General features: G+C 38.7%; 1 protein-coding gene and 2 non-coding genes across 3 annotated transcripts; 2 read left to right on the top strand and 1 right to left on the bottom strand.

The window, feature by feature from the left end:
• The first annotated feature begins 6367 nt into the window (after nt 1–6367).
• On the top strand, nt 6368–9872 carry LOC119660179 (glycogen [starch] synthase). Its single transcript, XM_038068587.1, has 12 exons — nt 6368–6659; nt 6730–7038; nt 7100–7291; nt 7365–7618; nt 7682–7746; nt 7809–7962; nt 8043–8163; nt 8221–8387; nt 8455–8569; nt 8676–9140; nt 9199–9337; nt 9452–9872. The coding sequence occupies exons 1-12, from the start codon at nt 6564–6566 to the stop codon at nt 9553–9555; spliced, it is 2181 nt and encodes a 726-aa protein (XP_037924515.1). The 5' UTR covers nt 6368–6563; the 3' UTR covers nt 9556–9872.
• A 2286-nt stretch (nt 9873–12158) lies between these two features.
• Trnav-aac lies at nt 12159–12231 on the bottom strand. The gene has a single exon. It is a non-coding gene; the product is annotated as a tRNA-Val (tRNA).
• A 770-nt stretch (nt 12232–13001) lies between these two features.
• LOC119660634 lies at nt 13002–13108 on the top strand. The gene has a single exon (XR_005250467.1). It is a non-coding gene; the product is annotated as a U6 spliceosomal RNA (small nuclear RNA).
• The last annotated feature ends 2185 nt before the right edge of the window (nt 13109–15293 follow it).

The raw sequence follows: 15293 nt of genomic DNA on the forward strand, positions 1-15293 counted from the left end.
GTATTACTTTGTTTTGGTTATTTTGCCAGAGTAATATCAGAAGCCACATTCCCCAAGTGTTGTGTGTGTGTGTGTGTATGGTGGGGGAGAAGCTTCAGCTTCTGAGCACTCAGGCCGTGTTGGCCCATTGTACTCGCCTCCCCCGTCTAACGGAAAATTCCGGATTCGTTAACGTATCGCAGGATTTCCGTTAGTGGATGTGATGCTACCCGTCGCAATTGATGAACATCGGCACCAAAGATCTGATGCCTGATGCGTCCATAGGCGGGGCATTCACATAGGAAATGCTCCGTGAATTCCGCTTCCTCATTACAGGAGGGACACGTATCATCTTCGGTAATTCCTATTCTGAACATATGCCCAGCTTGTGAATTATGGCCTGTCAGAATGCCCACAATACACCTGCAAGTCCTCCTGCTTTTCGACAGGATAAACTTTGCGGTACGTATGTTCGGTTCTGGCAGGAAAAGTTTGGTGTGTTGAGCAGCATTTAGGCTCTGCCACCTGTCATTATGGAAAACTTGTTCCCAGTTTTTGAAAACAGATTTAGCCAATGCTACTGATACTCCAATTGCTGGCTCCGGTCCCGGCATAGAGGAGATTGACCCCTCTTTCGCTAAAGCGTCCGAGATTTCATTTCCCTCTATGCCATAGTGACCAGGTACCCAGAGTAGTTCCACCGTATTGAATCTAGACATAGAGTTCAAACGGTTTCCGCATTCCTGAACGATTTTCGAGGTGATCAAAGGACTGCTCAATGCCTTCAGCGCAGCTTGACTGTCACTGCAGATTGCGGTGCGCCTGCCCTTCAACCGCTCGTCAATCACCCAGTTTGCCCCTTAGGATCGCATAAACTTCGGCTTGAAAAACCCCAAGTGTTACTAACATTTAATTATTCTGTTGCTAATCTAGCCAATTTCTTTTAATTTTCACTTCACTCCATTAGCACATTTTTGGTGTTAATATTAAATCCCCATCCAAAGTATGTGGAGTGTGGGTAAAAATCAAATGAATGTTTTATCCGAACTGAATACTCGGTTCTGCTCATCACCCTGTGGAAATATGGAATCATTCCTTATAGATACGGAAGGAACAATTAGTAAAAAACATACTATAAATGTGCTTAAATTTTGAGAAGCTTATTATCTTCATCTGCGCTAAGGTCACGTTATCTATTTTAAGAGACATTGGGTCAACAACATACAGCGATCATTTATTTACTCCTCCATATATCAGTCAGGCGCTGTTATTAGGTCATCGAAAAATGCATGTATTTATCACTAATAGCGACTTGGTTGCGAATTATTATATGACTTAGTGGAGATAGCCATTGAAAAGTGAAAGTTCGCTAAGCTATCAGTGATAAATGATAATAAATGTTACTCGATAAGTTGCCGTGGAATGTGCACAATCATAATTTACTGCTCTCCTAGCGCATATTTCGCGGCTGACCTTAAGTATTACCAAATTTCTTCGCTTGCATATTTGCAGAAAACATGAGAAATGAAATCTATCTCGCAATAGCTACCTTGATTTCTTTAATTTCCCTTCTTATCAAAGTAATTTGAATATACATAAAAATAATGCCTGGAATTCAGTTCTGGATTCGTAGTTCCTTAGCACCCGCAGAAGTTGAGCTGTATCGTATCTTTCCATAACTACTGCGTGTATGCGCTTAATTCCAAATAAGGTGAGGAGTTAACTGGCGTTATTAAACAGATCCTCCTATTCTGACTTTTCAAAGGCTCTACTGTCGATTTGAATGGTAAACCATATCTTTTACTCCTTTCCTTTGTCCCGTTCGATAGGTAAGTTCTTCTAGATCAGGATCCATACTTCTCTTGATAGCAAGGTTGATCCGGGTGGAGTCGAGAGGTTCTAAAAACATTAGCATATTGTAATACATAGTTTAAAAATTTACAACGTATATTGGAGATAGTTATGGGGGCGTTTAGTTAGACGCCTTGGCTTCAGCCTACCCAGAGGCAAAGTAGCTTAAAAAGCTCAACTTGCCTATATAGATCAACTCCAGGCTTGTTCAAAAAGTGAGCAACCAATGCCTTACTCCACTAAAACAGAAAGATGTTGTAGCTGGAACAACTACTAAGCACAATTCCACCCTAAATTCAAAGGGAGTAACCAATGCTTTACTCCACAAAATAATTACGATAGTGGTCTCCGACAAACTGTGTATTTTTTTAAAATTCGTTTCTTAATTTATTTACAAAAATTGCAGCAACCGAATCTCCCCAGACGCGACACATATCACGTTTCACTCTTACGTTACGTTAGATACGTTAGATATTACGTACGCCGTCTGGCGTGGATAAATTGGGCATATTCTATTTCGATTGTGTGTTCTATGGATGACTAAAGTTGACATTGACATTGGGCTTCCACACGAAGACGGGTACTGTATGTTTTTTATGTGTATTGGATTATTTAACAGTAAATGAATGTAAGTTTTGGCAAGTTTTTGAATCGTCGGCTTGAATGTTCAAGCTCCACTTTAACGAGCTATCATCAACGCGTAATACATACCCTACCATGCAAGACGCCTCGCTCGCAATTTATCCACAATATCTTCGTCTTCGTTACCGCTAGATGTGGTTCTTTGCCTTTGGTGGTCAACCAACACTTGGGATCATAGAATGCGACAGGTGAAACGACGCTGCGCTAAATTTTGGATTTAAAACGTTTGTTAGTGTGTTTTACGCTAGTTATAAAACGTGTTGATGCGTAAAACAGTTTCGTAGCGCAGTTTACCATTGTTTGAAAGCACCGATCCTTTTTCTTCAGCCGTTGTCCCGTTCCGAAGCAGGGCCGACTCGATTTGATCGGTTGCGTCATTTTACTTGATCCAAGGCCTGATCTGGATGGAGTCGCCAGGCTTTCAAATTACCATCCAGCGTATTAATCCATCGTTGTTTCGGCTGGCCTTTTCCTATCGACTGCCAATTTCAGACCAATCTTGGCAAGTAATTTTTTTTTTTCGCAGCGCATGTGGGGTTTCATAAAAAGGCTCCATTAGTACTTTTTGAAACTGATTCTTTTTCCGACACTGGGTAAAAAATTAGGGAGTGAGAGCTAAAAATATGTAGCCCAAAAAGTGTAACACGTCTCATTCTCGGAACCTGTCGAACCGAAAAATCTGCAAGAATTCACAATGAAGCCTATATACGAATTCTAGGCCTCAAAATACATCCCTTTCCGACATCTGCTCAAATAAAGTTAATAATGGCATATTAACATATTTTACAAATTTATCCGAAAACCCCCCTTCATCCTAGGAGTTCAAAATTTGGTATCAGTAGAAGTAATAATACTAGACACAATTGTGAAGAGCTCGATGGCAATCCAACTACTACTACTAACAAAGTTATAAAAGGTCCAAGTTTTGTAGTTCATGTGAATTCAGTGCATTCAAGGACATGTATGACGTCATTGTCATATAAATTGGAGTTAAATGAACGTGGACTTCACGGGTGCATTTTAATTTTCCTTTTTTGGCTTTTTTTATAATAGTTATTTGTATATCAGACTTATATATCCAGACATATGCATATTTAAGTTTAAATATATTTTGTGGGTATGTCGGTACCAACGGTATCTATCCAATTTACGCACTTATGGATAAACATATGTATGCTTTGGCGCATGGAATAAAGTGGAAATATTCAAATGCGATGCTGTACGCATCAGGATGGGGTAATAGTCAATGTTTTCTTGTTAAGGATGAGCATAATATTTATGTATGTCTTCAATATATACACATATACAATATATATTCCATACCTACACATAGTTTTGTCAATATATGAATTTGAACTTTTGGCTATGTAAGAAAAACGTCAATAGGATGAACACTTCTTCTTTTTCTTCAGCCTTTGTCCCGTTCACAAGCGGGGTCGGCTCGTCGTGATCGGCTTCGCCATTTGGCTCTATTGAATGCCTGATCTGGGTGCAATCTCGACGCTTTCAAATCCCCATCCAGCGTATCAAGCCACCGTTGCTTAGGTCTGCCTTTTGGTCGTTTACCATCGACTTCGATGTTCAGACCAATCTTGGCAAGTGAATTCTCGTTTGCACGAATTGCGTGACCATACCATTGAAAACGCCTCTCTCGCAACTTTTCCACGATCGGTGCAACCCCATAACGATCGCGGATATCCTCATTTCGGATGTGATCTAAACGTGTGACGCCACTAGTCCAACGTAGCATCTTCGTCTCCATTACCGCAAGACGCCGTTCATTGTCTCGTATGGTCGGCCAACACTCAGAACCATAGAGAGCGACTGGACGGACGACATTGAGGTAAATTTTAGATTTGATACGTTCGTTGATACGTTGATGACAAAGGACACCAGTTGTGGAACGCCACTTCATCCAGGTTGCGTTAATGCGTGAAGCAATTTCATAACGCAGTTCTCCATTGGCTGATAGAATTGACCCGAGGTATTTAAATCGCTCAGTTCTGGGCAGATCACTGTCGCTGACAGTGATTGTGTCTGTTTCATGGGGATCGGTCGTCAAAAATTCAGTTTTGTTTAAATTCAATCTGAGACCGTGTTGCATGAGGCGATCATTCCATTTTTGAACAAGTTGCTCGAGATCATTTTTGCTATCAGATGCTAGGAAAACATCATCTGCATAAAGCAGTGTGTAGGGCGCTGGACGTTGGATATCCCGTGTGACGGTGTCCATAACAAGGACAAAGAGGAGTGGTGAGAGGGCACTTCCTTGATGAACACCAACAGAGACATGAAGCGGTTTTGATACACCCGCCATACTTCGAACTTTACTTTTCGGATCGTGGTAGAGCAATTGAACCCAGCACACGAGTTCTTCTGGCACGAAGTGTTGTCGTAAAGCATACCAGATGAGTTCGTGTGGTACACGGTCAAGCGCTTTCTCTAGATCCAGAAAGGCACTGTAAAGAGGGCGATGCTTTTCACGGTGTTTCTCCATGAGTAACAGCGCAGCGTGTATCGCGTCAGTAGTTCCGCAGTTCTTGACAAATCCGGCTTGATTCACGGTTATTTCAACGATTCCGCAAATACGGTTGTCAAGAATGCATTCAAAAATCTTCATGGTATGGGAAAGTAACCGGATCGGACGGTAATTTGAACATTCTGCTGGGCTACCTTTCTTTTTCCATATTGGAACAGTGGTACTTTCTTGCCAGTCAAATGGTGTTCTTCCTTCCTGAATAACCCGGTTGAAGAATTCACTGAGCCACAGTGTTCGCTTTCCAGACCTCAGATGCGATGTCGTCAGGTCCTGTTGCTTTCCCCGATTTCATTTGTTTTATTGCCTCCTCGACTTCAGTTGCGCTGACTAGTGGAACTGATCCAAATGTCGGCAATGATTGTGGAAGTGGAGGATGAGCAAATTCTTCAGTTGAAATCTGCTCGAAGTATTCTCGCCATCTATCCGTTGCGGCTCGACGGTTGGTAAGCAAAATACGGTTCTTGTCATTAACACAACAGAAGTGTTCGATATCCTGTGTGCGTTCATCACGGCTTTTAGCAAGTCGATACAGATCTCTCTCGCCATCCCGAGTGTCCAGTTTATCGTAAAGATTTTTGAAATGGTTCGCTCGGGTGACAGGGACCGCTTTCTTTGCTTCCCGGTTGGCATTCTTATAAATTTGCCAATTAGCAGGCGTTTTATCGTCGAGAAATTTGTGGTAGAGGCATTTCTTTTCACGGACCTTCATTTCAACATCATCATTCCAAAGCCAAGTATCTCGGTTGATGTACCGCTTACCCGGCTTGGTGACCCCGAGGGTTGCAGAGGCCGCTTTGTGGATCGTGTCTTTCATTTGGTTCCATGATTCTTCCACATTCGTAATGGCTGGCAATCGTATGAGTGAGACCGTTTCTTCTTTCTTCTCACCAAATCGCCACCATTTAATGCGCCGCGGGCCAGTGCGTTCCTCACGCTGTTTTATCAGTGGCTTAATTCGCAGGACGACAATCAACGATGAACACAAAACTTTATACCCGAAGCGTCCAGGTCCAAGTATTCCAATGTGTTTTTTTGTGGACCCGTAAATTCCTCGCCTATACCAATAAATCAGCAACAATTAAGGATTTTGATAACGTTATTGGAAGTGTTGCTATAATTGAATCCGATTTCTTCCGAAATAGAAATTGAAATTCTTAGCTTATTTTACGCTTACGAATACAACTCTACGTCTTCTCCCAGATTGTAAGATGCACAAACTTTTTGCATTGTCGAACATATTCACTATCAGACTGCTCTTGCGTAACTCTATCGAAACAAATCCGCATCACATAACTTAGTTAATTCCGTAACCTTTCTTGCTATAACAAAATTTTAGTGGCAGTCTCATGCGGATTGTCGAGTTGCTTCGATCAGTGAATTATAATCACCAATCTGGGAAGAGCGTTATCAGAAAAGATTATAAATATCAGTTGATGGTTGAACATAAAAACATACATTTCAAAAAAGTGATACTGTCGTGCATTTTTCTTTTCGGGACATTTTCAAAGTGATTTGAAGGTTGCGGTGTTAGAGAATTGAAAGGCTAACAATCATGTCGGCTATAGAGTCCGTTAGGAAAGAACTAAATAATATCCAAATTAATAAGAAAACTCGCAATTGGTTACATCGTGGGAAATCTGATAATGATGTGAAATTTCAACCTGAATTCTCTGTGTTCTGAGTGGTAAAATGTTTTTTTCTCTTTCCCTAATTAATAGATGTCACGAAGGATTTCTCGGGTTGAGTCCAACTTGGACCTATTGGACTTTTTTGATCGTGGCTATACAGCAACACGCGAAAACAGATGGACCTTCGAAATTGCGTGGGAAGTTGCAAACAAAGTTGGAGGAATTTACACTGTCATCAGATCAAAAGCGTACGTTTCAACGGAAGAAATGGGCGAACAACTTTGCCTTCTAGGTCCCTACAAAGAGCAGTGTGCCCGAACTGAAGTGGAAGAAGGTGATTTTCCACGTGGAAGCCCTTTGCAAGATGCTGTCAACAATATCCGCGCAAGGGGATACAAGGTTAATATCAAACTTGGTGTATTATAGACAAGATGGCTATTAATTAGTTTTTGCAACACAGCTTCACACGGGAAGATGGTTGGTTGATGGAAGTCCACAGGTCGTTCTTTTTGATATTGGATCGGGAGCGTGGAAATTAGATCAGTATAAAACGGAACTGTGGGAGAAAGCCTCAATTGGCATTCCACATATGGACATCGAGTGCAATGATGCAATTATTTTAGGCTACATGATTGCGGAATTTATTGAAGAGGTGAGTTTTCAATATTCTCTATAGAACATCTATTCCCAACATAAAAACTAATCGTTGGTTAATTCATGCGTAGTTCAAACGATGTGCAAATGATTATTCTGAGGATCATGAGATCAGAAATCCTAGGATTGTGACACACTTCCATGAGTGGCAGGCAGGTGTTGGCCTGATTGCACTTCGCACACGCCTTGTAGAAGTGGCTACAGTTTTCACGACACACGCCACCCTGCTCGGACGCTATTTATGTGCCGGCAACACCGATTTTTATAACAATCTAAGTAAATTTTCCGTAGACGAAGAAGCCGGTAAACGACAAATTTACCATAGGTAGTTGCATAAAGCATGATATCAATGAAATGTAAATGCTTAAAATTGATCGTTGAATTTCAGGTATTGCCTAGAGCGAGCAGCTACCCACCTTGCCCATGTGTTCACAACAGTATCAGAAATTACAGGTTGAGAAAATATAAAAAAAAAATGAGGAAAGTATTGTTTATGTAATGAGTTTTTGTACCAGGTTATGAGGCGGAACATCTTCTAAAACGAAAGCCAGACATAATCACGCCAAATGGGCTCAATGTCAAGAAATTTTCTGCCATTCACGAGTTCCAGAATTTGCATGCAATGGCTAAAGATAAAATTCATGAATTCATTCGAGGCCACTTTTACGGGTAAGTGACAAATACTCATTCAAGACTATTCTATTCTCTCCAGTGGATTTGTAAAAATAAAAGCTGTGAATTTTTTTCAGACACATGGATTTCGATTTAGAGAAAACACTTTACTTTTTCATCGCTGGACGATATGAATTCGGAAACAAGGGAGCTGACATTTTCATCGAATCCCTCGCTCGTCTCAATGGTCTTCTAAAGGTTGATAGCATTTTAAAAAGGCAAAAAAAGACAATTTATATTTGTTTGATTGTTTAGCATGAAAACTCTGAAACGACAGTGGTAGCTTTCCTGATTTTCCCAACAAAAACTAATAATTTCAATGTTGACTCACTGCGAGGACACGCTGTAGTAAAGCAGCTTCACGATACAATTCAGCACGTGCAGCAACAAATAGGCAAACGAATGTATGATACTTGTTTAAGGTAAGGCTGTCACATTTATAAACTGTAAACCCGGAGGTTAATATTAACTTACCTTTCTTCGTTGCAGAGGTCGACTACCAGACAATCATGATTTACTTACAAAAGATGATATTGTTAAGATCAAACGTTGCCTGTATGCAATGCAGAGAGACTCATTACCACCAGTTACTACTCACAATATCGTAAGTATTTGGTCACTAGTTGTTTTTTTTTTTTTTCACAAAAACACTCTTGCTAAGCAAAGTGTTTCGAAATGTATTTATTCGTAATACTTTTCCTTGTGTGCAGGTTGACGACTGGAACGATCCAGCCTTAAATGCAATTCGTCGTTGCCAGCTTTTCAACACAGTACACGATCGTGTTAAAATGGTATTTCATCCAGAATTCTTGTCATCTACAAATCCGTTGTTCGGCATTGATTACGAAGAATTCGTTCGAGGTTGTCATTTAGGTGTTTTTCCGTCATATTATGAACCTTGGGGTTATACTCCAGCCGAATGTACCGTCATGGGCATTCCAAGTATTACAACAAATTTATCTGGATTCGGCTGTTTCATGCAGGAGCACATTGCTGATCCTAAATCTTATGGTATTTATATTGTTGATAGGCGCTACATTGGACTAGAGCAGAGTGTACAACAACTATCGCATTACATGTATGATTTCACCAAACTGAATAGACGACAACGTGTCATTCAGAGAAATCGTACCGAACGTTTGAGTGATTTGATGGATTGGAAGACATTGGGAATTGTAAGCATGCGAATCTTTCAATATTTCGATTGAAGTTGAACTAAATCTTTCGTTGCAGTACTATCGACAAGCACGCGTGAAAGCGCTACAGAAAGTTTATCCAGACTATGTAGATGAGGGTCCTGCCTATGTTGACCAAAGTCGAAACTTCAATTACCCTCGACCCTTGAGTGCTCCATCTAGCCCAAGCTCTTCTCGTAAGTTTGTTGATACGCTTTCCTCGTTTGCCAAATTATCAGCACCGTGTTTTCAGCTAGAAACAACTTAGACAATAGTTTTTCTGCCTCTTCATATTTATTTATTATTTCCAGGTCATACAACACCAGCAGCTTCTCGTCACGGTTCCGATGAGGAAGATTCCGTCGACGAAGAGGGCGAGCTTCATGAGCTAGGACTTAGACAAAATGGAAATTAAATTTCAAATGCATCTATTTCATTTTACAATGTTCACACTCCACAAAAGCCAATCAATCAACTGGCACATCGCTTGTTTTTAAATAAATTGAGAATATATTTAGAAAAATTGAAAAAAGAACAAAAAGTATGTAAGCATTATCCAATACCATTAATATCCTTAGCGAAAACGTTTCCTGCCCAATTTTATTGTCTTTATCATTTTCATCTTCCGTGAGATTTGTGTGTCTATTAAGGACAAACATGAAAAAAAAAATATTTTAACATTTCTAAAAGAAAATGAAAGTATAGCTTATAAATATACTATTGTTGAATATTGATCGTGTTTTCAGAAAAACAGAAGTGTTCCTACTGTCAGTAAAAGAAAAAAGTGAAAGCTATAAAATTGGAATTTTTATTGCTGTTGGGAAGCAAAATTTTCATGGCGTTTTAACAAAGAAAGCAAATTAGAGACACCGTTTACGTGCCATTGATTTTTTTTATTGATGTTATTACTTGTTCCCGAAATATTGGTTTTTGTGTCAATAAAAAGGGGCTATAAGCGACGGAAAGGGGGATCCTTAAAGTTTATCAAGCAAACTACGGTTTTTCGCCCGTTTTCATTCATTAAGGGGGTCATCCCGTGTGAAGGTCGTTTTTTCTGCCTTTTTTGAAAAATTATTTTGAAGGACTGGATAAAGATAGAAACGTGATTTTTTCACCATATGTTTATTAATCTCTAGTATATGTGATAAATTTTTCAGTTTGATATCCTAGCTAGTTTCCGAAATAGGTGTCAATTTATGCACCCATCTCCAAAAAAAAGGTGTTTTTCTGCTGCCACGCTGGAGGGCGCTATGTTCATCTGAGGAAAAAAAACTAAACGGCATTTTAATGTGGACAATATTTCACGTTCCGCAAACTAGGATAATTAGAAAATATTAAAAGGTAAATTTTTGGTGGGCTTTTAAAGTTAATTTTTTGGATTTTGGTGTTTTTTACGGCATTTTTTATGAGCAAAAAAAAAACTACCCGTCCGATTGCAATTATCCTAGTTTGCGGACCGTAGAAATATGTATTAAAGAAGTCTTGAAAATTTCAAAGAATTTGGTTGGATAGATTTTGAGCTATGGTGGCAGCCGATTTTCAAGATTCAGTTTCGAGAAAAATGCATTTGAAAATTTAAATGTGATTATCAACAGTGAAATTTTAACTCACCATTAATCTGCTATACCTGGTCCATAGAGAGTACCCTCCGTTTCTTCAAAAAAGTCTTGTAAGGCCGATTTTTGCTCTCTGGTTTCAATTCTGGCTCTTTTAGCGAGGTCAGTCGATCGTCGTTCGGACCGCCAAATTCGCGCTTCATTACGGCGGTCGGCATAAACCTGACATATGTGATCAACTTGACATCCCATTGTCACTAGGATTTTGAGAATGCCATTGAATCCTTTATTGAAAATAATTACAGCCAGAAAAGTGACTATTTCTACATCCTTGGCCTCAGAATGAAGGTGTTTAGGAGCTAAAGTCTAGATCAATGCATTTAACGACTCATTGTTATTCCGGGTCTCTGCTCCTAAACATCTGTTCAACAGATCATCTCGTGACAAATCTTCGTAGATTGGTTTGATGACTGTTTGAATTTCTTCAGTCAGCCTTCTCGTGGTGGAAACTATCCAGTTCTCCTTTAGCTTCCGCTTTGCACCATTTGCACCAACTGTCCTCGCCTGCTGGACAATTTTGATGCTGAGGATTTTCGTCTGTAGAACATTTATGGAAGAAAGTTGTCCAAATTTCTTGCTTCATTCCTTCTATCGAATTTGCGTGTCGACGAATAGCTAGCCCAAAAAATGTATTGAGGTCGTTAATAACCTTTTCCAGCCCCTTTTCCACCGATGCCTTTGTGATTCTTCTTTGCATTTCTAAGCCGCGTTCCCATTCTTTTCTCGACATGTCCTACGCATTCCTTTTTTATTACTACGTATATTTTATTATTTGCAGAAATTTGCAGAAATACCGGAGAAAACTCCAGCAAAATCCAATATACAATATAGAAAACTTGTCGCAATTGGAACATCCATGTTCATGCTTGTTAAAAGTTTCTTTGCTGATGTTGATGCGAAGTCCTTTTTACTTCTCTGATAAGTATCGATTCCCATGAAATACTCGTTTTTTAATGCGAGCATAACGTTGAACGTTAAAGCGATCTCCCTTCGTACGATCCATTTAAAAAAATCACTGAACACACAAACAGCACAATACTTACAACAAAATATAATTGAGTATAGCTTGAAAGCCTTTCAGTGCTCACTCTAGACTGGATTATCCTTTTTATTCCAAACAGCAAATAAGTTTAGACAATTGATTGGTTTTCCATCTTTTTATATTTATACCTGTGTTCGAATTTATAAGGCTCAGGTAAAAAAAGATTCGATGCCCTTTCTCATCGAGTACTCTAGCCGCAGCTGCAAACTCCTTACCTGTTTAACACTAATTTCTGGACGACTCGGAATATCGGAAAATCCCCCATCCCCAGCCCACATATTCTCCACTATATATAGATACAATTCAAGTAAAAAAATCGATTTCTCCAACCCGACACACGGGAGACCTCCTTAAAAAGTATGTTTCCGCCCGGGATCGAACCGGGGACCTTCCGCGTGTTAGGCGGATGTGATAACCACTACACCACGGAAACCACAAGTGACATTTGCGTCCACCAAGACTGAATTTAAAAAAAAATTATATAAATTTGCTTAAATAAAAACATGAATGGATACACATTTTATAGAACTGTATTTTGCGACCCAGTGCTACAGTTTGCTGGCTTTTTATTGGTCCCATCAAAGCTCCTTTGAATGAATAGTTCCGGTCTATTCGCCAGACTCCGATAAGTGCACCCGGGCGTTTCTGAGGGTTTGTTGAGGTTTGCAAACGTGTAAAAGCCAAATCAGAATTTATTTTTCTTGACTTAGCAGACCTCCGCCGCCTAAGTGTATTATAGAGTAGCGTGCGCAATTGATAAACTGCAGAACTAGTCATCATTTCAATATACATAAGATAAAACCAACCTACCTACTATAACACATCACAGTAAAATGGCTCCCGGCTCGTCTTTCTACTAATTCTTATCAATGAAGTTCGTCTTGCTTCTAATGCAATTGGATTTGCAAGGAAAATGTGCAAGGGTGGCACGGCGGCGCCGTTATCGCTGCCGGCTATTAATAATATCTAAATACATGCAAAAAATCAATTTTTCACAAAAATTGTCGAAAATTGTCGACTTTTGATAATCGTTTTGTTATTATTCATAGAGCCATCTATCTGTCATTCTTTAAAAAGTGAATACATATTTCAGGTACATCATAGTAATGATGATTTTGTAAGAAATATTTCACTTGAATATAATTCATAGGTAATATTTCTGTTGTCTTTTGGAATAAATACATCTTTTAAGAACGAACAATCGTTCTTGCTTCGGCAGAACATATACTAAAATTGGAACGATACAGAGAAGATTAGCATGGCCCCTGCGCAAGGATGACACGCAAAATCGTGAAGCGTTCCACATTTTTTATAAAATTTTTATTTTATTATATTGATGACTTACTACTACAAATAATGGTGAAGAATCCGCAGAAGTTTAAAAATATTTTCAGACTGCCAGGAAAATTGTTCGAGTTATAGAGATTTCGATTTAGCTAACCTAATGTGGTTTAGGGTTTCAGAATTGATTTTTTTATTGCAACTTAGCTATCACGAGATCAGAGTTGGGCAAAACCATAATCATGATTATGATTGCGATTATAATCAGAAATCAGCGTGATTTTGTGTTTACATGATTGTAATCACCGTAATCATAATCATGAAATCATATGAAATCACCGTAGTTATCATTACGATGGATGTTGTTTGTGTCCTGTACAAGTGCTAATATTTTAATTAACAATTTAGTAGATTAGATACAATGCGCGGAATAAGTAACAATTGGTTTAGTTGTAGATTGAATTTAGGGCACATGCGTTCGAGAGTTATGCAAATTGAAATTGAAAATGTTTTTAAGGTTTTGGGCTGATATAAGATAAAGCCGTTTTAAAAACAACTGAATTTCTGTTTGTCTGTCTTTGATGATTAATTTATTGGAAATGACTGAAACTGAAAACCTTTATAAATTGCGGAGGCACCTCTTTATTGAGATAATTTTATTTTTTAAAATTGTGTGTGAATCTTTCTACAGATACCAAATGGCGTCATTTTGTGATGAGTTTGAAGGGGGCTTCCAATACATGCGAAAGAAGCGTGTAATTTTTTTTTCATATAATATGGTCATGTGGTTACTACTTTTCCAAGCTGATCTTATTTCTGATATTGCATTGCTAATTGCTATTGATGCTAAAAATTTGTTTTACCCAACCTTTCACCCTAAGACACAAAATCAGGTAACATCTTTACATCAAGTAAAATGTATAGATCCTTATGACTCAAATGGGACCTATAGGACCTTATAAAAATGACTTAATTATTATTACATGACTATAATTATATATAGTCATCATGAAAACAAGATTCGACAATTGCGGCTGTGGTTGAAGTACAAACATATATACATATTTATGCACATTTGGGCCTACATATACATACACATGTATATGCCTACAAAGTGCAAACAACCCCCCACGGTACCCATATGGATGACCTCAAATTGGCTACGAGATCGAATGTTTTCAATTTATAGGCACGTAGATATCTACGAGCGCGTCCGTAGCAGGCCGCAATATGGTGAGTTCAAATGCGCACAAATATACCAATATTTTCAATTTAGAAGCATATATATGTACATATATATGGTGCATTTCGTAAGAAGCAATTGTCGTGTTGTACGGTTCAGATGAAAAAAATTGTCTGACATAGGTACACTCATTTGTATGCCTGATGTCTGAGATAGACACAGACACTTGTCTGACAGATGTTGGTTGGTACAGAAATTTGTCTAAAACGATTGTTTATTTGAAACAGACATTTTTCGGAACAGGCACAGACATTTGTGTGCTGTTGTCTGAGGCGAACGGAAGCAATTGCCTAAGCTATAATTGAATAATAATTTTTTTTTAATTCACATATCCTGCGAATGAATACACCAGGTAATATTCTGTCTTGCTGTGCGTTTCGACTGGGCGTTAGCGTTAGCCCCAAATCCAAATCCACCAAATCAGATCATCCTAAAAATTTAAATAATGCTCAAAACCAATCACAAAATTTCAAATTTTTCATCTGTATTAACTTGTTTGCAATGCTGCAAATATACATTTTATTAAAGAATGAGATCAGGCAATCGCATTTGAAAATGGAGGATTATGATTACACCTTTATAGTTACGTGATAGCATGATTACGTGATTACAATCATAATGATTATGATTACAATCACGTAATCATGATATTCGTAATCATGATTACGAATTAAAATTTTTCTATTAGTTTATCTTCTATTTCTTCGTATTTATTCATCATGTTTCTACCTTCTTCCAACATACCATTAGGCTACCGTTTCTCCATTAAGACATTCCTCCTTATAGCCTCGAACAAACTTATTCTAAAATTCCTTCCAATTCGCCTTATTGAACTGAATTGAATTCAACGTATAGGTATCGCTTTCCATTGGCAAAAAGTGAACTTTTCCTCTATTATACAGAACCCCAATCTTCGGTAAAGGCTGAATTTTCAATCCCATCCCCAGAGGAGTGAGGAGTTCATAGAGGGG

The sequence above is a fragment of the Hermetia illucens genome, chromosome 6, assembly GCF_905115235.1.
Source record: "Hermetia illucens chromosome 6, iHerIll2.2.curated.20191125, whole genome shotgun sequence".
Classification (NCBI taxonomy): domain Eukaryota; kingdom Metazoa; phylum Arthropoda; class Insecta; order Diptera; family Stratiomyidae; genus Hermetia; species Hermetia illucens.